The sequence below is a fragment of the Rhinoderma darwinii genome, unplaced genomic scaffold (assembly GCF_050947455.1).
Source record: "Rhinoderma darwinii isolate aRhiDar2 unplaced genomic scaffold, aRhiDar2.hap1 Scaffold_800, whole genome shotgun sequence".
Lineage (NCBI taxonomy): Eukaryota > Metazoa > Chordata > Amphibia > Anura > Rhinodermatidae > Rhinoderma > Rhinoderma darwinii.
This window is the reverse complement of record NW_027464365.1, coordinates 22,381-45,349: the sequence shown is the minus strand read 5'-3', so window position 1 is coordinate 45,349 and position 22,969 is coordinate 22,381. Positions and strand designations below refer to the sequence as shown.

General features: G+C 50.9%; 1 protein-coding gene across 3 annotated transcripts in view; it reads left to right on the top strand.

Annotated features, from left to right (window-relative positions):
- FANCD2OS (FANCD2 opposite strand) overlaps window positions 1–16,128 on the top strand; it is a 37,408-nt gene extending 21,280 nt beyond the window's left edge. For 2 of the 3 annotated variants that reach the window (XR_012878948.1, XR_012878947.1), the window contains exons 2-3: window positions 9,777–9,920; window positions 10,338–10,397. Coding sequence is in view for 1 of the 3 variants with exons in the window: in XM_075849412.1 (XP_075705527.1) it covers window positions 15,672–16,114 (443 nt within the window). In the remaining 2 variants the exon portion in view is untranslated. Of the gene's footprint in view, window positions 1–9,776; window positions 9,921–10,337; window positions 10,398–15,671 lie in introns of those variants that run through there. The other variant, XM_075849412.1, reaches the window with a different exon arrangement.
- The last annotated feature ends 6,841 nt before the right edge of the window (window positions 16,129–22,969 follow it).

Genomic DNA, 22,969 nt, shown 5'->3' with positions numbered 1-22,969 from the left:
TCATTATCATCACTGCCTGTCCTCTCATCATCATCATCATCACTGCCTGTACTCTCATCATCATCACTGCCTGTACTCTCATCATCATCATCACTGCCTGTCCTATCATCATCACTGCCTGTCCTCTCATCATCATCATCACTGCCTGTCCTCTCATCATCATCATCACTGCTTGTACTCTCATCATCATCACTGCCTGTACTCTCATCATCATCATCACTGCCTGTCCTCTCATCATCATCATCACTGCCTGTACTCTCATCATCATCACTGCCTGTCCTCTCATCATCATCACTGCCTGTACTCTCATCATCATCACTGCCTGTCCTCTCATCATCATCATCATCACTGCCTGTCCTCTCATCATCATCATCACTGCCTGTCCTCTCATCATCATCACTGCCTGTACTCTCATCATCATCACTGCCTGTACTCTCATCATCATCACTGCCTGTCCTCTCATCATCATCACTGCCTGTCCTCTCATTATCATCATCACTGCCTGTCCTCTCATTATCATCATCACTGCCTGTCCTCTCATCATCATCACTGCCTGTCCTCTCATCATCACTGCCTGTCCTCTCATTATCATCATCACTGCCTGTACTCTCATCATCATCATCACTGCCTGTCCTCTCATCATCATCATCATCACTGCCTGTCCTCTCATCATCATCATCACTGCCTGTCCTCTCATCATCATCACTGCCTGTCCTCTCATTATCATCATCACTGCCTGTCCTCTCATCATCATCACTGCCTGTCCTCTCATCATCACTGCCTGTCCTCTCATTATCATCATCACTGCCTGTCCTCTCATCATCATCACTGCCTGTCCTCTCATTATCATCATCACTGCCTGTCCTCTCATCATCACTGCCTGTCCTCTCATCATCACTGCCTGTACTCTCATCATCATCACTGCCTGTCCTCTCATTATCATCATCACTGCCTGTCCTCTCATCATCATCACTGCCTGTCCTCTCATTATCATCACTGCCTGTCCTCTCATTATCATCACTGCCTGTCCTCTCATTATCATCACTGCCTGTCCTCTCATCATCACTGCCTGTCCTCTCATCATCATCACTGCCTGTCCTCTCATCATCATCACTGCCTGTCCTCTCATCATCATCATCACTGCCTGTCCTCTCATCATCATCATCACTGCCTGTCCTCTCATCATCATCATCACTGCCTGTACTCTCATCATCATCACTGCCTGTCCTCTCATTATCATCATCACTGCCTGTCCTCTCATCATCATCATCATCACTGCCTGTCCTCTCATCATCACTGCCTGTCCTCATCATCATCATCATCACTGCCTGTCCTCTCATCATCATCATCATCACTGCCTGTCCTCTCATTATCATCACTGCCTGTCCTCTCATCATCATCACTGCCTGTCCTCTCATCATCATCATCACTGCCTGTCCTCTCATCATCATCACTGCCTGTTACAGATCCATCTTCTCCTGCCTCCTATTATTCACAGTTTGCAGACATCTTCAGCAAGAAGGAGGTTGAGATGCTTCCCCCACACCGGGCGTACGACTGTCCAATTGAACTGGTTCCTAATGCTTCACCTCCCCGTGGACAGGCAAACCCCCTCTCCTTGCCAGAGACTCTGTCCATGTCCGCCTATATCAAGGAGAATCTTGAGAGGGGTTTCATACGAAAATCCTCACCCCCAGCCGGTTTTTTTCTTCGTAAAGAAAAAAGACGGATCTCTTCGACCCTGCATTGACTATCGCGGTCTCAACCAGATCACAGTCAAAAATAAATACCCTTTGCCATTGATCTCTGAATTATTTGCTCGTATACGAGGAGCCAGGATCTTCTCTAGACTTGCGTGGGGCCTACAACATGATCAGAATCTGTCAAGGTGACAAGTGGAACACGGCATTTAACACCCGAGACGGGCACTACGAATACCTGGTGATGCCCTTCGGCCTGTGTAACGCTCCCGCGGTCTTCCAAGAATTTGAGAATGATATCTTCCGAGATCTCCTCTATGTCTGTGTGGTTGTCTATATCGATGACATTTTGTTCTTCTCTCCAGATCTGACAGCACATCGGAGACATGTCCATCAGGTTATGTTGCGACTAAGAGAGAATCGCCTGTATGACAAATTGGAGAAGTGCATTTTTGAAAAAAATTCTCTGCCCTTCCTGGGCTATATCTTCTCGGACCAGGGCCTCAAGATGGATCCCGAGATAGTCAAGTCCTTCCTGGAATGGCCACGTCCTCAAGGCCTGCGGTCCATACAGCGTTTTTGGGATTCACCAACTTCTACCGGCAGTTTATCCCAAATTTCTCATCTGACGGCTCCCATCTCTACCCTTACCAATAAAGGTATGAATGCCAAAGTGTGGACTCCAGAGGCAGAATCAGCATTTAATAGCCTCAATAGTTCCTTCATTTCAGCCTCACGCCTGTTCCTGAGAAGCTTTAAAGGAAAGACCGTAGTGTGTGGCTATTATTCTAGACTTTTCTCTCCCGCAGAGCGCAATTATTCTATTGTGGATTAGAAATTACTGGCCATCAAGTTGGCACTGGAGGAGAGGAGATATCTGCTAGAGGGCGCAGCTCACCCCATCCTAATATACACTGATCACAAGAACCTCACCTATCTCCAGTCGGCTCAACGGCTAAGGTCCCGTCAAGCCAGGTGGTCGCTGTTCTTCACCTGTTTCAAGTTTGTGCTCCACTACCGTCCCGCTGACAGAAATGTGAGGGCTGATGCCCTGTCCAGGTCGTTTGAACCAGAGGACACTAGATATCCCTCAATGTATCATAGACCCATCCTGCATTGTTTCTTCTAATCCTCTGCAAGTTCGAGACATCCCTCCGGGTAGAACACAGCTCCAAACTGGCGGGGTACGTGGGGGTTCATAAGACTTCTGGTGGCCCACGCTGCCCAAAGATATTGTGGACCTTGTCTCTACCTGCACGGTGTGTGCTTCCAATAAGGTTGCTCACTCCAGGCTTGCCGGGTTTACTCCAACCTCTGCCTGTGCCCAATGCCCCCTGGCAGCACATTGCGATGGACTTTGTTACTGATCTTCCTCTCTCAGCAGGATGCAGTACGGTCTGGGTGGTGATGGATCGGTTCTTGAAGATGGCACATTTTATCCCGCTGACCGGCCTACCTTCTGCTCTTCGACTGGCGAATCCCTTCATCCAGCACATCTTCCGCTTGCATGGCTTACCCCTCCATATCGTTTCTGATTGTGGGGTTCAGTTCACCTCAAGATTCTGGAGAGCCCATTGTACAATCCTGGTGTAATGGTGGGGGGGGGTAGGGAAACGGACAAGTGAGCCCTAATCTACCCGCCACTCTGTCCCTGCCTACTTGCAACGACCCGCCCTAGACGACGGGGTACAACTGGGCGGCGGTCCCTGCGCTCAGTAAGTGCATGACAAACACGACAAACAAACAAGGGAATACAAGCAAGGGAAATGGGCAGTTGCTCGCGGAAACACCGTGAGCAACAGAGTAGTGAACGAGCCGAGTCAAGCCAGGAGAGTGCGAGGTACAAAGCGAAAAGCAGAAGAGTAGTCGGTAAGCCGGGGTCTGTATGGAGCAGGATCAAAAAGTAGCAGGAGCTGTAGCTGGGCCAGGAAACCTCAAGGAAAGAATTCACAAGCACAGATGGACAGGAAGAGCAGGCTTAAATAGACCGAGGGCGGGAGCTAGCTGAGTCTGGCCAGGTTGCGATAGGCTCTCCCACTCCTAAGCCTGCCAGCCTGAGTGGAGGAAGCTGGTGTCTGTCTCAGGGATGTACACTCAGGTGTTGACTGATTAATTCTGGGAGTTAACCCTGAAGCAGTGCCTGGCAGATCCTTTACAGTACCCCCCCTTTTATGAGGGGCCACCGGACCCTTTCTAAGTGGACCTGGCTTACTGGGGAAACGCAGGTGGAACCTCCTGACCAATACCCCAGCGTGAACATCCCGGGCGGGTACCCAAGTCCTCTCCTCGGGCCCGTATCCTCTCCAATGGACCAGGTACTGGAGGGAGCCTTGGACCATCTTGCTGTCCACGATCCTGGCCACCTCAAATTCCACCCCCTCAGGGGTGAGGACGGGAACAGGAGGTTTCCTCGAGGGGGCCAAGGACGGGGAGCAGCGTTTCAGGAGGGAGGCATGAAACACGTTGTGTATACGAAAAGACGGGGGTACCTCCAGCCGGAAAGAGACAGGACTGAGGACCTCAATGACCTTATACGGCCCAATAAACCGGGGAGCAAACTTTTTGGACGGAACCTTGAGACGCAAGTTCCTGGATGACAACCACACCAGATCCCCGACCACAAACAGGGGGTTAGCAGAACGTCTTCTATCGGCCTGAGCCTTCTGTATGCTCTGGGACGCCTCTAGGTTCTTCTGAACCTGGGCCCAGACTGTGCACAGATCCCGATGAACGACCTCCACCTCGGGATTGTTGGAACAACCAGGTGAAACGGAGGAGAACCGTGGATTAAACCCAAAATTACAGAAAAAGGGAGAGACCCCTGACGAGTTACTGACCCGGTTATTAAGGGAAAATTCGGCGAGGGGAATGAAAGAAACCCAATCAAATTGACAGTCAGAGACAAAACATCTTAAGTATTGTTCTAGAGACTGATTAGTCCTCTCCGTTTGGCCATTGGTTTCAGGATGGAAGGCAGAGGAGAAGGACAGATCAATCCCCAACTTATTACAGAAGGCTCTCCAAAACAATGAAACAAATTGTACCCCTCTGTCAGAAACAATATTGACGGGGACCCCATGGAGACGCAGGATGTGTTTGATAAACAAGGTAGCCAACGTCTTGGCGTTGGGTAGTTTCTTGAGGGGCACAAAGTGGCACATTTTACTGAAGCGGTCTACCACCACCCACACCACCGACTTGCCTTGGGATGGAGGCAAATCGGTGATAAAATCCATGGAGATATGTGTCCAAGGTCTCTGGGGAATGGGCAACGAACGCAGTAAGCCCGCTGGTCGGGACCTGGGAGTCTTGGACCTGGCACAAACCTCACAGGCGGCGACGTAGGCCTTAACGTCTTTAGGCAAACCAGGCCACCAATAATTTCTGGTAATGAGGTGTTTGGTACCCAGGATGCCTGGATGGCCAGATAGTGCGGAGTCGTGATTTTCCCTAAGTACCCTTAGCCGGAATTGCAGGGGAACAAACAGCTTGTTCTCAGGAAGGTTCCCAGGAGCTGAACCTTGATCAGCAGCAATTTCAGAGACTAAATCGGACTCGATAGAGGAAATGACTATACCTGGAGGCAAAATACAAACAGGATCTTCCTCCGAAGGAGGGCTGGCCATGAAGCTGCGCGACAGTGCATCCGCCTTAATATTTTTAGACCCGGCCCTATAGGTAACCAAAAAATTGAATCTGGTAAAAAACAACGCCCATCGAGCTTGTCTCGGGTTTAGCCTCCGGGCAGATTCTAGGAAAACCAGATTCTTGTGGTCGGTAAGGACCGTTACCTGGTGCCTAGCCCCCTCCAGGAAGTGGCGCCACTCTTCAAATGCCCATTTAATGGCTAAAAGTTCGCGGTTGCCAATATCATAGTTACACTCCGTGGGCGAAAACTTCCTAGAAAAGTAAGCACAGGGGCGGAGATGGGTGAGGGAGCTGGTACCCTGGGACAAGACGGCCCCCACTCCCACCTCGGACGCGTCAACCTCCACAATAAATGGCTCCCTTTGGTTGGGCTGAACCAGCACGGGGGCCGAGATAAAGCACTTCTTGAGGGTCTCAAAAGCCTGGACGGCCTCAGGGGGCCAATGGAGGACATCAGCACCCTTGCGAGTGAGGTCCGTAAGAGGCTTAGCGACGACCGAGAAGTTAGCAATAAATCTCCTGTAATAGTTAGCGAACCCCAAAAAACACTGTAGCGCTTTCAGGGAGGCAGGTTGGACCCATTCAGCCACAGCCTGAACCTTGGCAGGGTCCATGCGGAATTCATGAGGAGTGAGGATTTGACCTAAAAATGGTATCTCCTGTACCCCAAATACACATTTTTCGATTTTGGCAAACAGTTTGTTTTCTCGAAGGACCTGGAGCACTTTCCTGACATGCTCTATGTGGGAGGACCAGTCCCTGGAAAACACCAATATGTCATCAAGGTACACTACAAGAAATATCCCCAGGTAATTTCTCAAAATCTCATTTATGAAGTTCTGGAAGACCGCAGGGGCATTGCACAACCCAAAGGGCATGACGAGGTATTCGAAATGGCCTTCGGGCGTGTTAAACGCAGTCTTCCACTCATCCCCCTCTTTGATGCGAATAAGGTTATACGCCCCCCGTAGATCCAATTTAGAGAACCATTGGGCCCCCTGAACCTGATTAAAGAGATCAGGAATCAAAGGAAGGGGATACTGGTTCCTTACCGTGACCTTATTCAGGCCACGGTAGTCAATGCATGGCCTAAGACCCCCATCCTTCTTCCCTACGAAGAAGAAGCCAGCACCTACCGGAGAAGAAGAGGGACGAATGTAACCCTTGGCCAGGGATTCCTGGATATACTCCCTCATGGCTTCACGTTCGGGACAAGAAAGGTTAAATATCCTACCCTTAGGAAGCTTAGCTCCTGGTACCAATTCGATAGCGCAATCGTATTCTCTATGAGGCGGTAATACTTCGGAGGCCTCTTTAGAGAAAACATCAGCGAAGTCCTGAACAAACTCGGGTAGCGTATTCACCTCCTTAGGGGGAGAAATAGAATTAACAGAAAAACATGACGTACAACATTCATTACCCCATTTGGTTAGCTCCCCAGTATTCCAGTCAAACGTAGGATTATGCAACTGCAACCAGGGAAGACCTAGAACCAAATCGTACGATAATCCCTGCATCAATAGTACAGAGCATTGCTCCAAATGCATGGAGCCAACAAGGAGTTCAAAAACAGGGGTATGCTGTGTAAAATAACCATTAGCAAGAGGAGTGGAGTCGATACCCACTACCGGAACAGGTTTAGGCAAATCAATCAGAGGCATAGCGAGAGACATAGCAAATTCCACAGACATGATATTAGTAGAGGACCCTGAATCCACGAAGGCACTGCCGGTAGCAGACCTACCACCAAAAGAGACCTGAAAGGGAAGCAATATCTTAGTACGTTTCATATTTACGGGAAATACCTGTGCGCCCAAGTGACCTCCCCGATGATCACTTAGACGCGGGAGCTCTCTGGCAGCATTCTTACGCTTGGGACAGTTGTTTACTTGATGCTTGACATCCCCACAGTAGAAGCAGAGACCATTCTTCCTGCGGAATTCTCTACGTTGTTGAGGGGACACGGAGGCCCCGAGTTGCATAGGTATTTCTGAGTCTTTAGGGGAGAAACGAAGCAACGGGACTTCGGGAGGCATCATGGGGGAGTCGGAGGAAAAAACACATAAACGTTCACGTTGTCGTTCCCTGAGACGTCGGTCAAGTCGTACCACTAAAGCCATAACCTGGTCTAAGGAGTCAGAAGAGGGATAACTAACTAGCAGGTCTTTCAGGGCGTTCGACAGACCCAACCTAAACTGGCACCTTAAGGCAGGGTCATTCCACCGAGAAGCTACGCACCACTTCCGAAAGTCAGAGCAATACTCCTCAACAGGTCTCTTACCCTGACGTAAGGTCACCAGCTGACTCTCGGCAAAGGCAGTTCTGTCAGTCTCGTCATAAATAAGTCCGAGGGCAGAAAAGAAACAATCAACGGAGGAAAGTTCAGGGGCGCCAGGAGCCAAGGAGAAGGCCCACTCTTGGGGCCCTTCCTGGAGCCGGGACATAATTATACCCACCCGCTGGCTCTCAGAACCTGAGGAGTGAGGCTTTAAGCGAAAGTAAAGCTTACAACTCTCCCGAAAGGAGAGAAAAGTCCTCCGGTCACCTGAGAACCGGTCGGGCAACTTGAGGTGGGGTTCAAGGGGTGCGGTGAGGGGAACTACCAAGGTAGCATCAGGCTGGTTGACCCTCTGAGCCAGGGCCTGGACCTGTAGGGAGAGACCCTGCATTTGCTGAGCCAGGGTTTCACGGGGTTCCATAATGGTGTCAGGGACCAGGGTAGACTAGGTATAGGGCTTGTGAATTTGTAATGGTGGGGGGGGGTAGGGAAACGGACAAGTGAGCCCTAATCTACCCGCCACTCTGTCCCTGCCTACTTGCAACGACCCGCCCTAGACGACGGGGTACAACTGGGCGGCGGTCCCTGCGCTCAGTAAGTGCATGACAAACACGACAAACAAACAAGGGAATACAAGCAAGGGAAATGGGCAGTTGCTCGCGGAAACACCGTGAGCAACAGAGTAGTGAACGAGCCGAGTCAAGCCAGGAGAGTGCGAGGTACAAAGCGAAAAGCAGAAGAGTAGTCGGTAAGCCGGGGTCTGTATGGAGCAGGATCAAAAAGTAGCAGGAGCTGTAGCTGGGCCAGGAAACCTCAAGGAAAGAATTCACAAGCACAGATGGACAGGAAGAGCAGGCTTAAATAGACCGAGGGCGGGAGCTAGCTGAGTCTGGCCAGGTTGCGATAGGCTCTCCCACTCCTAAGCCTGCCAGCCTGAGTGGAGGAAGCTGGTGTCTGTCTCAGGGATGTACACTCAGGTGTTGACTGATTAATTCTGGGAGTTAACCCTGAAGCAGTGCCTGGCAGATCCTTTACACCTGGATGTGAAATTAGAATTTTTCCTCAGCCTACCATCCCCAGTCCAATGGGCAAGTCGAGAGGATTAATCAAATCATGGAGAATTATCTTCTTCGTCATTTCTTCTCCATGCACCACGATGACTGGGTACAGCTTCTTCCATGGGCCGAGTTCTCATACAACAACCACACAAGTGAGTCCACCACTTCCACACTGTTCTTCATTGTCTACAGCAACATCCACGAATGGCTCTTCCTGTTTCGGCTACATCCCTGTTACCCGCAGCTTATTCTGTATTTGGGGACTTTCTGCAAATCAGGAAGCAGACCCGGTCCTCTATTTTGCTGGCACACGAACACATGAAGCGAAAAGCGGATATAAAAATAAGCGAGCTGCCTCAGTATCTTACCAAAGTCTGGCTGTCTTCAGGTGCCTTCGTATAAATTTGCTCCCAGGTTCCTCGTCCTTTTGAGATCCTACAACAGATTAAACCTGCCTCCTATAAGCTGCGGCTGCCTCCTACCATCAAAATCCCCAACTCCTTTCATGTGTCCCTCCTGAAGCCTGTGGTGCTGAACCGCTACAGTAAGACTCCTAGTCCTGTGGTAGCACCCAGTGTTTCTTACGATGTGATCGAGGTAAAGGAGATTCTGGACTTTCTATTTAGTGGATTGGAGAGGGTTTGGTCTTGAGGAGAGGTCCTGGGAGCCGGAAGAAAATCTTAATGTGCCTACCTTCATTAAGAAATTCCTCTCGCTATGGACCCAAGAAGAGGGGGTGTAAGGGTTGGGTACTGCAACGGCCGCGTTCGTGGACCGCAAACCCCTCTCATCCTGCCGATGTCTACCTCCCCAGGGATGCAAGCACATGCGGCCGTCCTGCCCTGCAGTGACCACAAGGGTGTGCGTGCCAAGCACATTTCCGGCCTTAAAGGACCAACGCGCGCACATGTAAAGAATTTACTAATTACTCCCAGATCACCCTGGACTATAAGAAGGCCCTTGCCCTTTCACGCCTGTTTGAGCGTTATTCCTATGTTAGTCTTGCAAATGGTACTTTAGTCGTACCCTGTTCCCAGTGTTCCTGAGCCCTGCTAACTGTATCTTCTGTATTTGTTCCTGTGCCCTCTCTAGAGTTGTGTTGTGCTGTCTGCTACGCCTGAGGTCATACACCGTCTGGTGTCATCTTCCACACCTGGTACCTCCTGCCACGTTTTGCATCACTTGCCGTCAAAGTACGATCTGAGCCCAGCCTTGGTACTGTCTGGACTATTACAGGTACCCCTGTGCTTGGACTTTGTAGAAATTTGGCACACTGTTGTTTGGCCAGCTGCTAGTGGGCTGTTTGGCCTAGTGGGTCCACATTCCCACAGATCGTGACAGCTAAGCTCCCATATTTTTTTTAATGCACTTACTGCAGATTCTGGGAACCTCAACTGGTCACCTCATTTCGCTTGGTGAGGTGGCCGCTGGCTGCAGATTTCTGGTGTGGGCTAATGGAGAGGGGGCAGTGTGCATGCGCTCACTTACCGGTTTCCGTAACTCTGATAAAATAGAATGAATAGTCAAACGTATGCTCGGCCCCTCTCTCTACTAATCCCAGTGTGGAATCTGTGGCCAGCGGCCACCTCACCAGGCAAAATGGGGGTCGGGCACGCCAGCTATGCTGTTTCCGTAACTGCCATTCTCTTCTAGGGGATATCCGACCATGTAATCTGGAAGAGACCCTGGAGGCAGCGGGAACTGAGAAAGGTATAACGGGCTTTAGAGGTTCCCGATCGAAAGATAGGTGCGGGTCCCAGAGGTGGGATATCCTGTGGATATGCCATAAACGTCCAAGATGGGCAAACCCCTTTAAATCCACAAATGAGGCCCCATGCACACGAACGTAAAAACGCATAGACTTCTATTAGCCACGGGTACCTTCCTGTTTGCTTACGGGAAGGTGCCCGGGCCGTGGAAAAATATAGAACATGTCCTATTTCCGGCCGTAATTACGGCATGGGCAGGCCCATAGAAGTCTATGGGGCTCCCGTAATTGCAGGTGGCTACGTGTGTGCACCTGTAATTACGGGAGCGTTGCTAGGCGACGTCAGGGGATAGTCACTGTCCAGGGTGCTGAAAGAGTTAACTAATCGGCAGTCACTCAGCACCCGGGACAGTGACTACCGCTGGAGTTAATAGTATTAAACGTTAACTTACCCAGAACTCCCTGCTTCTTCCTCCAGTCCGGCCTCCCAGGATGACGTTTCATCCCATGTGACCGCTGCAGCCAATCACAGGCCAATCACAGGCTGCAGTGGTCACATGGACTGCCGGGTCATCCAGGGAGGTCGGGCTGGATGTCAAAAGAGGGACGCGTCGCCAAGACAACGGCCGGGGTATGTATGAACTTTTTACTTTCAATCGCTGCGGAAACTCTGCCCGAAAGGGCTGCCCCTTCTCTCTATCCAGCACTAATAGAGAGAAGGGGCTGCCAATGAGTGCAGAGAAAACGGGTCCGTAAATACGGGTGGAATACTGGTGACAACGGACCCCGGTATTTACGCCAGTATTTACGGGAGGAAAAACATACGTTCGTGTGATTTCTGACCCATATTTCCACGCAGGATCTTTTCCATCATGTGAAGGGCCATAGATCTTTCCATTATAAATGTTCTCTGTGTAGGATCCACTCCTGGATGTGGCGTAAGGCACAATTCTACTGCCGTGTTACATATTGTACCTGCGGACGCATAAGCAAAGACATGCAGAGATTCCGTACAAATCCCAAAGGAAAGTAGTTCTGGCTGCTCCATCTGACGCCATATGTACAGTGGCATAAAGAGGCATTGCTGCTTGGCGAGGGGCACTCACATACAGATCCCTCTGCAGCCTGTACTGCCACGTGCATTCAGCTGACCACCTCAGGTGTATGAGGGGAGCCTAAGAACAGACATTGGAAGATCGGGAGCGCTGCCAGTACTAAAAGGGAGAGAGGAATCTAGAGTAGCAAATTAATCTAGAAGTGTGCGCAGCAAGGGACAGAGGAATCTGGAGGGGGGACAGAGGAATCTGGAGGGGGGACAAAGGAATCTAGAAGTGTGCGCAGCGGGGAACAGAAGGAATCTAGAAAGGTGCAGAGCTGGGAGACAGGGGTCTCGAAGTGTGCGCAGAGGGGGGACAGGAATCTAGAGGGGGACAAAGGAATGTGGAGGGGGACAGAGGAGTCAAAGTATTCACAGCGGGGGTCAGAGGAGTCTAGAAAGATGCAGAGCTGGGAAAAGCGTAATCTAGAAATTTGCAGAGTTTAGGGACAGGAATCTAGAAGGGTGCACAGAGGGGGGACAGATGATGACTCTAAAGGGGACAAAGGAATCTAGAAGTTTGTGCAGTGGGGGGGGTCAGAGGAATCTAGAAAAGTGCAGAGCTGGGGCAGGAATCTAGAACGGTGCAGAGCTGGGGTCAGAGAAATTTAGAAAGGTGTGGTGCTGGGGACAGGAATCTAGAAGGTTGTCATGCTGGGGACAGAGTAATTTAGAAGGGTGCGTAGTTCCTGACAGAGGAATCTAGAAAGGTGCAGAGTGGAAGGACAGAGGAATCTATAGGGGTGCGGGGGCAGAGGAATCTAGAAAGCTCAGAATGGGGGGACCGAGGAATCTAAAGAGGTGTGGAGTAGAAGGACAGAGGAATTTAAGGGGGGGAAATCTAGAGAAGTGCAGAGTGGGGAAACAGGAATCTAGAAGGGTGTGGATGGGGGACAGGAATATAGAGGACAGCAGAATCTAGATAGGTGTGCAGCGAGGAACAGCAGAATCTAGAAAGGTAATGGGAGATAGAGGAATCTAGAAAGGTGCATAGTGGAGAGACAGGAGTCCAGAGGGGTGCGGAATAGGGGGATAGAGGAATGTAAAGTTGTGCGGGGGCAGAGGAATCTAAAAAGGTGCATAATGGGGGGACTGAGGAATCTATAAGGGTGTGGATTGGGGGGATAGGGGAATCTTGAAGAGTGGAGGGACAGAGTAATTTAAAGGGGTGGGAAAAGGAATCTAGAAAAGTGCAGAGTGGGAGTAACAGGAATCTAGAGGGGTGTGGATGGGTCACAGAGGAATCTAGAAGGGGACAGAGGAATCTAGAAGGGGACAGGAATCTAGAAGTGTGTGTAGCGGGGGACAGAGGAATCTAGAGGGGGGACAAAGTTATCCAGAAGTGTGCGCAGCGGGGGACAGAGGAAATTAGAAGGGTGTGCAGTGAAGGGTAGAGGAATCTAGAAGTGTGCGGAGCTGGGGCCAGAGGAATCTAGAGGGGGACAGGAAACTAGAAAGATGCGGAGCTACTGACTGAGGATTCTAAAAAGTTGCAGAGTGGAGGGACAGGAATCTAGAAGGATGCGCAGTGGGGGCAGTGGAATCTAGAAGGGTGCACAGAGGGGGGACAGACTAATCTAGAGGGGGTGTGGAGGGGACAAAGAAATCTAGCAGTGTGCACAGCGGGGGACAGGAATCTAGAGAGGTGTAAAGCGGGAACAGGAATCTAGAAAGGTGTGGATCTGGAGAATAGGAATCTAGAAATGGGAGGAGCTGGGACAGAGGAATCTAAAACGGTTCAGAATGGAGGGACAGGAATCTAGAGGGGTATGGGATAAGGAACGGAGAAATCTAAAGTGGTGCGGGGGACAGAGGAATCTAGCATACGAAGTGGGGGGAGGGATTTAAAGGGGTGTGAAGGGGGACAGGAATCTAGAAAGGTGCGGAGCTGGGGACAGAGGAATCTAGAAAGGTGCAGGGCTGGGGACAGAGGAATCTAGAAAGGTGCGGAGCTGGGGACAAGAATCTAGAAAGGTGCAGAGTGGAGGGACAGGAATCTAGAGGGGTGCGGAGCTGGTGATAGAGGAATCTAGAGCATGTGGAGTAGGGGACAGTGGAAACTGGAAGGGTACGGAGCAGGGGACAGGAATCTAGAAAGGTGCAGAGTGGAGGCACAGAAAAATATATAGGGTGCGGTGTAGGGGACAGGAATCTAGAAGTGCGGAGCTGGGGACAGGAATCTAGAGGGGGACAAAGGAATCTAGAAGTATGCAGATCTGGGGATAGGAATCTAGAAAGATGCAGAGCTGTGGACAGAGGAATCTTGAAAGTTGCAGAGTGTAGGGACAGGAATCTAGAAGGGTGCGCAGTGGGGGGGACAGACTAATCTGATGGGGACAAAGGAATCTAGAGGGGTAAAAGGAATCTAGAAGTGTGTGCAGCGGGGTACAGAGGAATCTAGAAAGGTGTAAAGCTAAGGACAGAGAAACCTGGAAATTACAGAGTGGAGGGACAGTCTAGAGCGGTGCGAAGTAAGGGACAGAAATCAAAAGTGCGGGGGCAGAGGAATCTAGAAAAGTGCAGAATGGGAGGACCGAGAAATCTATAAGTGTACATAGTGGGAGTACATAGAGGGGTGTGGAGTAGAGGGACAGAGGAATTTAAAGGGGTGTAAAGGGGGACAGAGGAATCTAGAGAAGTGGGGAAAACAGGAATCTAGAGGAACCTAGAAAGGTGCAAAGTGGAGGGACAGGAATATATAAGGGTACGGAGTAGGGGACAGAGGAATCTAAAGGGATGCAGGGCAGAGGAATCCAGAAAGGTGTAGCGTGGAGGGACAAAGGATGGGTCACAGAGGGTGTGGATGGGTCACAGAGGAATCTAGAAAAGTGTGCAGCGGGGGACAGCAGAATGTAGAAAGGTGTGCAGTGGGGGGGGGACAGGAATTTAGAAAAGTGCAGAGTGGCGCAACAGAGGAATATAGAGGGATGCGGAGTAGGGGACAGAGGAATCTAGAAAGGTGCAGAAATGGGGGGCCGAGGAATTTATAAGGGTGCGGATTGGGAAAAAGGAATCTAGAGAAGTGCAGAGTGGGGAAAACAGGAATCTAGAAGGGTGTGCAGTGGGGGACAGCAGAATCTAGAAAGATGCGCAGTAGGGGGCAGGAATCTGAAAAGGTGCAGCGCTGGAGACAGGAATCTAGGAAGGTGCGGATTGGGGGGACAGAGGAATCTAAAGGGGTGTGAATTTAAACAGGTGCAAAAGGGGGAAAAGGAATCTAGAAAAGTGGAGAGTGGGGAAAACCGGAATCTAGAGGGGTGTGGATGGGTCACAGAGGAATCTAGACGGAGAACAGGAATCTAAAGGTGGACAAAGGAATCTAGAAGGGTGCGCAGTGGGGGCAGCAGAATCTAGAAAGATGCGCAGAGGGGGCTGGAATCTAGAAGGGTATGGATTCGGGGACAGAGGAATCTAGGGGGGTGTGAATTTAAAGGTTTGCGAAGGGGGGAAAAGGAATCTAGAAAAGTTAAGAGTGGTGGAAACGGGAATCTAGTGGGGTGTGGATGGGTCACAGGAATCTGGGGGACAGGAACCTATAGGGGGACAAAGTTGGTTGACAGGAATTTAGTAGGGTGGGGACAGAAGAATCTAGAGGGGCTTGGAATAGGGGACAGAGGGGTGGGGGGCAGGAATCTAGAGGGGTGCAGAGCGGGATACAGATGAACGTAGAGGGGTGCCAATTCGGGGACAAGAAACATAGAGGAAGTGCAATGTGGAGGGACACAAATCTAAAAGTTCGAGGAGTTTTTACAGCCACACGTGATAGCCACACCCAAATTGGGACCCCTCTAATGGGCTTTTCCAGGGGCCACTTACGACACAGCGTCTTCTACAATGTAATGTTCTATGTCTGAGCACAATCACTGGAGCAGACAACGCAGGAGCGGTCAGATCTTCTAGAATTTCATCTGGTGGGTTGGGGGGTTTATTACTAAAGGAAAGTACTAAAACTACCCAAATCACATGTGCGAGGTCAGGGGCCTGGAACTACAGAGCTCTGCACCAGGCAGAATGTACCCTGCACTATGAGATGGAACTGCTGGAGGCGGAGCTTAAAGGTGAAGTCCCCTCCCACTGTCCCCTGTGTGATGTCCAGGTGAAGGTTCTGTAGAGAGTGCCGATCACATAAATGATCAGTGCCACGTGAGCCGCATCTTACCTGGCTGATGTCTTTCTCCCGCAGGTGAGGTGATGGCCTCGTACCAGCTCTGGTCTCCATGGACCCCGTTAGATGAGAGCTTACAGTATATAAGAGGCGCTACCCCCAGACCCTGCGGCAGACATCCCCTGCCAGCGGCACATGCTTCATGTGCGGACAGCCGAGAGTTCAGGTCAGGACGGAGATGTGCATACAAGGGGATCATAGCCCCCCACCCACTGCCGCTCCGGGGCCTTGATGTGGTCTTCAGCAACTTCATCACCGTTCAGCCTCCCAGGTGGTGCGGCTCTCTCTGTGTATCTGACACGTCCGCCTTCTCCAGAGTCATCGGCAGGGAGCAGCAGTTGTCAGGATTCAAGGGGACGGACGTGACGAGGGCCGTCCACATATGTAAACAGCTGCTACGTGCCATCCTCCTGCTCTACACAATCTACAAGAAATGCACCTTTACAGTACATCAGTGCTAATAAAGACCCTGCCGACCCCAGGAAAGAGTTCATGTACATTATGAGTCACCACAGCACCGCTCATATTCTGAAATACTCTGTGCTGCTGGGGACCCTGCTCCATCCAATATCTAACCTCCCAAGAGATCAGCAAACTCTTCTCCTGACATACTCTGTGCTGCTGGGGAACCTGTTCCTTCCACTATGTAGCTCTAAGTCTGTGACCTCCCACAAGGTCCGCACGCCCCATTATGGAACCAGGTCCACAGCAGCACAGACACGGAAAAGGGAAGGTCGAGCGTGCGGTCCCATCTGGGGGTTAAGTTATAGAGCAGGAGCGGCTGAGCCGGGTGGAATATAATTGTGTGGTAAAGGTTCAGGATAACCTGGAATTTATTCATTTAATCCCTGCTCACTGTGGGCGATCTCACCCCGTGATGCCAGCTATTTCTGAGTGCACACTAATACAGGAGGGATGTTAATGATCCTGTCACCGGTAGCTCTTCCTTGGAGCACTTTTGGTAGGTACTAACCATTACAAACCGGGAACACCCCGCAAGACCGAGAACACCCCTCAAGACCGGGAACACCCCGCAAGACCGGGAACACCCCACAAGACCGGGAACACCCCGCAAGACCGAGAACACCCCACAAGACCGGGAACACCCCGCAAGACCGGGAACACCTCGCAATACCGGGAACACCCCGCAAGACCAGGAACACCCCACAAGACCGGGAACACCCCGCAAGACCAGGTACACCGCGCAAGACCGGGAACACCGCGCAAGACCGGGAACACCCCGCGAGACCGGGAACACCCCACGAGACCGGGAACACCCTGCAAGACCCGGAAAACCTCACAATACCGAGAACACCCCACAAAACCGGGTATAGCCCAAAAGACCGGGAACACTCCATAATACTCAGAACACCCCACAATACCAGGAACACCACCCAAGACCGGGAACACCCCACAAAACCGGACAGAATTTTGAGGCAGAATTTTCAGCTTCTCCATGTTTCCTGCTTCCAACAAGAACTGATTGATCGCCTGCTGCCTAATATATCACCCCCCTAATATATCACCGCTAATATATCCCCCTAATATATCACCCCCCCTAATATATCACCGCTAATATATCCCCCTAATATATCACCCCCCCTAATATATCACCGCTAATATACCCCCCCTAATATATTCCCCCTAGTATATCACATTCCACCCTAATATATCCCCACTAATATTTTCCCCTAATATATCCCCCCTCATATATTACCCCTAATATATCACCCCCTAATATACCCACTAATTTATTCCCCCCAATATATCCAGCCTAATATATCCCTCTCCTAATATATCCTCCTAATACATCCCCCCCCCCCTTGGTTTCTCAGCAAACTGCTGAGGCTTTTGTTAAGTCTGTTTTCCTGGATTTCTATGGCATCACAGGTAGGAGCGGTAGAGGGACTTGTTATTTCCTCCCCGCTCCAGTGCAGGGTTCCCCTTTAGCCCATATTAGTACCATTGTGCTCACTGAGATATTTAGGGCTGCAGTGAATTCTGTCCAGTATCAGAACCTGGGAATCCACACAAGAATAGTGTAGAACGCCGCCCCGAGGATAGCGTAGAACGCCTCCCTGAGGATAGCGTAGAACGCCTCCCCGAGGATAGCGTAGAACGCCTCCCCGAGGATAGCGTAAAGCTCCTCCCCGAGGATAGCGTAAAACTCCTCCCCGAGGATAGCGTAGAACGCCTCCCCGAGGATAGCGTAGAACGCCTCCCCGAGGGTAGCGTTGAACGGCCCCCCTAGGATAGCGAAGAACGCCTCCCCGAGGATAGCGTAGAACGCCTCCCCGAGGATAGCGTAGAACGCCTCCCCGAGGATAGCGTAGAACGCCTCCCCGAGGATAGCGTAGAACGCCTCCCCGAGGATAGCGTAGAACGCCTCCCCGAGGATAGCGAAGAACGCCTCCCCGAGGATAGCGAAGAACGCCTCCCCGAGCATAGCGAAGAACGCCTCCCCGAGCATAGCGAAGAACGCCTCCCCGAGCATAGCGAAGAACGCCTCCCCGATCATAGCGTAGAACGCCGCCCCGAGCATAGCGAAGAACGCCTCACCCGAGGATAGCGTAGAACGCCTCCCCGAGCATAGCGAAGAACGCCTCCCCGAGCATAGCGTAGAACGCCTCCCCGAGGATAGCGAAGAACGCCTCCCCGAGCATAGCGAAGAACGCCTCCCCGAGGATAGCGAAGAACGCCTCCCCGAGGATAGCGAAGAACGCCTCCCCGAGGATAGCGAAGAACGCCTCCCCGAGCATAGCGAAGAACGCCTCCCCGAGGATAGCGAAGAACGCCTCCCCGAGCATAGCGAAGAACGCCTCCCCGATCATAGCGTAGAACGCCGCCCCGAGCATAGCGAAGAACGCCTCCCCGAAGATAGCGAAGAACGCCTCACCCGAGCATAGCGAAGAACGCCTCCCCGAAGATAGCGAAGAACGCCTCACCCGAGGATAGCGTAGAACGCCTCCCCGAGCATAGCGAAGAACGCCTCCCCGAAGATAGCGTAGAACGCCGCCCCGAGGATAGCGTAGAACGCCGCCCCGAGGATAGCGTAGAACGCCGCCCCGAAGATAGCATAGAACGCCGCCCCGAAGATAGCGTAGAACGCCGCCCCGAGTAGCGCTGCACTCTGCTTTATTAGAAGACTGAAAACTGGCGCGTGTTCTTTGAAAAGTCGACTTCTGTCCAACAAAGCCAGACAAGCTAATTAAGCAAAGGGTGCAGGCCACATACACCGGCAACAAAGTAGCGCTCTACATCAGCAACAAAGTAGCGCTCTGCATCAGGAACAAAATAGCGCTCTGCATCAGGAACAAAGTAGCGCTCTGCATCAGCAACAAAGTAGCGCTCTACATCAGGAACAAAATAGCGCTCTGCATCAGGAACAAAGTAGCGCTCTGCATCAGGAACAAAGTAGCGCTCTACATCAGGAACAAAGTAGCGCTCTACATCAGGAACAAAGTAGCGCTCTGCATCAGGAACAAAGTAGCGCTCTGCATCAGGAACAAAGTAGCGCTCTGCATCAGCAACAGAGTATCGCTCTGCATCAGGAACAAAGTAGCGTTCTGCATCAGCAACAAAGTAGCGCTCTGCATCAGGAACAAAATAGCGCTCTGCATCAGCAACAAAGTAGCGCTCTGCATCAGCAACAAAGTAGCGCTCTGCATCAGGAACAAAGTAGCGCTCTGCATCAGGAACAAAGTAGCGCTCTGCATCAGCAACAAAGTAGCGCTCTACATCATGAACAAAGTAGCGCTCTGCATCAGCAACAAAGTAGCGCTCTAGATCAGGAACAAAGTAGCGCTCTGCATCAGCAACAAAGTAGCGCTCTAGATCAGGAACAAAGTAGCGCTCTAGATCAGGAACAAAGTAGCGCTCTAGATCAGGAACAAAGTAGCGCTCTAGATCAGGAACAAAGTAGCGCTCTGCATCAGGAACAAAGTAGCGCTCTGCATCAGGAACAAAGTAGCGCTCTGCATCAGGAACAAAGTAGCGCTCTGCATCAGGAACAAAGTAGCGCTCTGCATCAGGGACAAAGTAGCGCTCTGCATCAGCGACAAAGTAGCGCTCTGCATCATGAACAAAGTAGCGCTCTGCATCATGAACAAAGTAGCGCTCTGCATCAGCAACAAAGTAGCGCTCTACATCAGGAACAAAGTAGCGCTCTGCATCATGAACAAAATAGCGCTCTGCATCAGGAACAAAGTAGCGCTCTACATCAGGGACAAAGTAGCGCTCTGCATCAGCAACAAAGTAGCGCTCTGCATCAGCAACAAAGTAGCGCTCTGCATCAGCGACAAAGTAGCGCTCTGCATCAGGGACAAAGTAGCGCTTCGGCCAATTGCTACACAGCAGGGAACAGTTTGTTGACAGAGTAAATTGCACCACGTAGAGAGACTCAGATGATCCATCCAGAACACGTGGAGGAAAGGTCTCCAGATGTGGAACGTGACTTACAATAGATGACACCAGATGATGAGACGGAGGACTACCTCACAGCGTGTGAAAGTCTCTGATGACCGGCTGGAGGACTATGCAAAGCTGAAGGCAGAGATTCCTTCTGGTCCAGGGGTTACAGCTGTTTCTTCGTGCCCAGAGGGTCCATAACTATTATACCTCAGACACGTCCCCGCGGTATTACACCTCAGACACGTCCCCGCAGTGTTACACCTCAGACACGTCCCCGCAGTGTTACACCTCAGACACGTCCCCGCAGTGTTACACCTCAGACACGTCCCCGCAGTGTTACACCTCAGGCACGTCCCCGCGGTGTTATACCTCAGACACGTCCCCGCAGTGTTACACCTCAGGCACGTCCCGTGTATGTGGCCTGCACCCTTTGCTTAATTAGCTTGTCTGGCTTTCTTGGACAGAAGTCGACTTTTCCCAGAACACGCGTCAGTTTTCAGTCTTCTAATAAAGCAGAGTGCAGCGCTCCTCGGGGCGGCGTTCTACGCTATCTTCGGGGCGGCGTTCTACGCTATCTTCGGGGCGGCGTTCTACGCTATCCTCGGGCGGCGTTCTACGCTATCTTCGGGGCGGCGTTCTACGCTATCCTCGGAGAGGCGTTTTACGCTATCCTCGGGGAGGCGTTCTTCGCTATCCTCGGGGAGGCGTTCTTCGCTATCCTCGGGGAGGCGTTCTTCGCTATCCTCGGGGAGCCGTTCTACGCTATCCTCGGGGAGGCGTTCTACGCTATGCTCGGGGAGGCGTTCTTCGCTATGCTCGGGGAGGCGTTCTACGCTATCCTCGGGTGAGGCGTTGTTCGCTATCTTCGGGGAGGCGTTCTACGCTATGCTCGGGGAGGCGTTCTTCGCTATGCTCGGGGAGGCGTTCTACGCTATCCTCGGGTGAGGCGTTGTTCGCTATCTTCGGGGAGGCGTTCTTCGCTATCCTCGGGGAGGCGTTCTACGCTATGCTCGGGGAGGCGTTCTTCGCTATGCTCGGGGAGGCGTTCTTCGCTATGCTCGGGGAGGCGTTCTACGCTATCCTCGGGGAGGCGTTCTACGCTATCCTCGGGGAGGCGTTCTACGCTATCCTCGGGGAGGCGTTCTTCGCTATCCTCGGGGAGGCGTTCTACGCTATCCTCGGGGAGGCGTTCTACGCTATCCTCGGGGAGGCGTTCTACGCTATCCTCGGGGAGGCGTTCTACGCTATCCTCGGGGAGGCGTTCTTCGCTATGCTCGGGAGGCGTTCTACGCTATCCTCGGGGAGGCGTTCTTCGCTATGCTCGGGGAGGCGTTCTACGCTATCCTCGGGGCGGAATTCTACGCTATCCTCGGGGCGGCATTCTACACTATTCTTGTGTGGATTCCCAGGTTCTGATACTGGACAGAATTCACTTCAGCCCTAAATATCTCAGTGAGCACAATGGTACTAATATGGGCTAAAGGGGAACCCTGCACTGGAGCGGGGAGGAAATAACAAGTCCCTCTACCGCTCCTACCTGTGATGCCATAGAAATCCAGGAAAACAGACTTAACAAAAGCCTCAGCAGTTTGCTGAGAAACCAAGGGGGGGGGGATGTATTAGGAGGATATATTAGGAGAGGGATATATTAGGCTGGATATATTGGGGGGAATAAAATTAGTGGGTATATTAGGGGGTGATATATTAGGGGTAATATATGAGGGGGGATATATTATGGGAAAATATTAGGGTGGAATGTGATATACTAGGGGGAATATATTAGGGGGGGTATATTAGCGGTGATATATTAGGGGGATATATTAGCGGTGATATATTAGGGGGGGGTGATATATTAGGGGGATATATTAGCGGTGATATATTAGGGGGTTGATATATTAGGCAGCAGGCGATCAATCAGTTCTTGTTGGAAGCAGGAAACATGGAGAAGCTGAAAATTCTGCCTCAAAATTCTGTCCGGTTTTGTGGGGTGTTCCCGGTCTTGGGTGGTGTTCCTGGTATTGTGGGGTGTTCCCGGTCTTTTGGGCGTGCCTGAGACACGTCCCCGCAGTGTTACACCTCAGACATGTCCCCGCAGTGTTACACCTCAGACATGTCCCCTGCATCAGGAGCACCAAACCTTTGACACCTTCTGGTAAGAACGTTCCATTTATTGGGGGAGAGCGGAAGATAAAGCCGATAGAAGGAAAAGTTCTAGAGGTTTCTTGTTGGCAAAAAACATGTGGTTCTCCCAAGTGGTCAAATGGCCCTAGAAAGGAGTCCCCACAAGGACACCAGATCCAGTGCTGGAGACGCCATGAAGTGGGACATGTTGTGATACTTATCAAAGAGATTCAAGGAGTCACCTGAATAAATTGTAATATTGCGGCCTTTTACACACATACATAGATACACATTGCCCTCCTCAGAGCCCATGGGTGTGATGCAGGTCGCGTCAGCCGCTATTTGTTTAAATAGTAATTATAGTAATGTGGCGTTATAGTAATGTAGTGTTATAGTAATGTAGTGTTATAGTAATGTAGTGTTATAGTAATGTAGTGTTATAGTAATGTAGTGTTATAGTAATGTAGTGTTATAGTAATGTAGTGTTATAGTAATGTAGTGTTTATAGTAATGTAGCGTTATAGTAATGTAGTGTTATAGTAATGTAGTGTTATAGTAATGTAGTGTTATAGTAATGTAATGTTATAGTAATGTAGTGTTATAGTAATGTGGTGTTATAGTAATGTAGTGTTATAGTAATGTAATGTTATAGTAATGTAGTGTTATAGTAATGTAGTGTTATAGTAATGTAGTGTTATAGTAATGTAGTGTTATAGTAATGTAGTGTTATAGTAATGTAGTGTTATAGTAATGTAATGTTATAGTAATGTAGTGTTATAGTAATG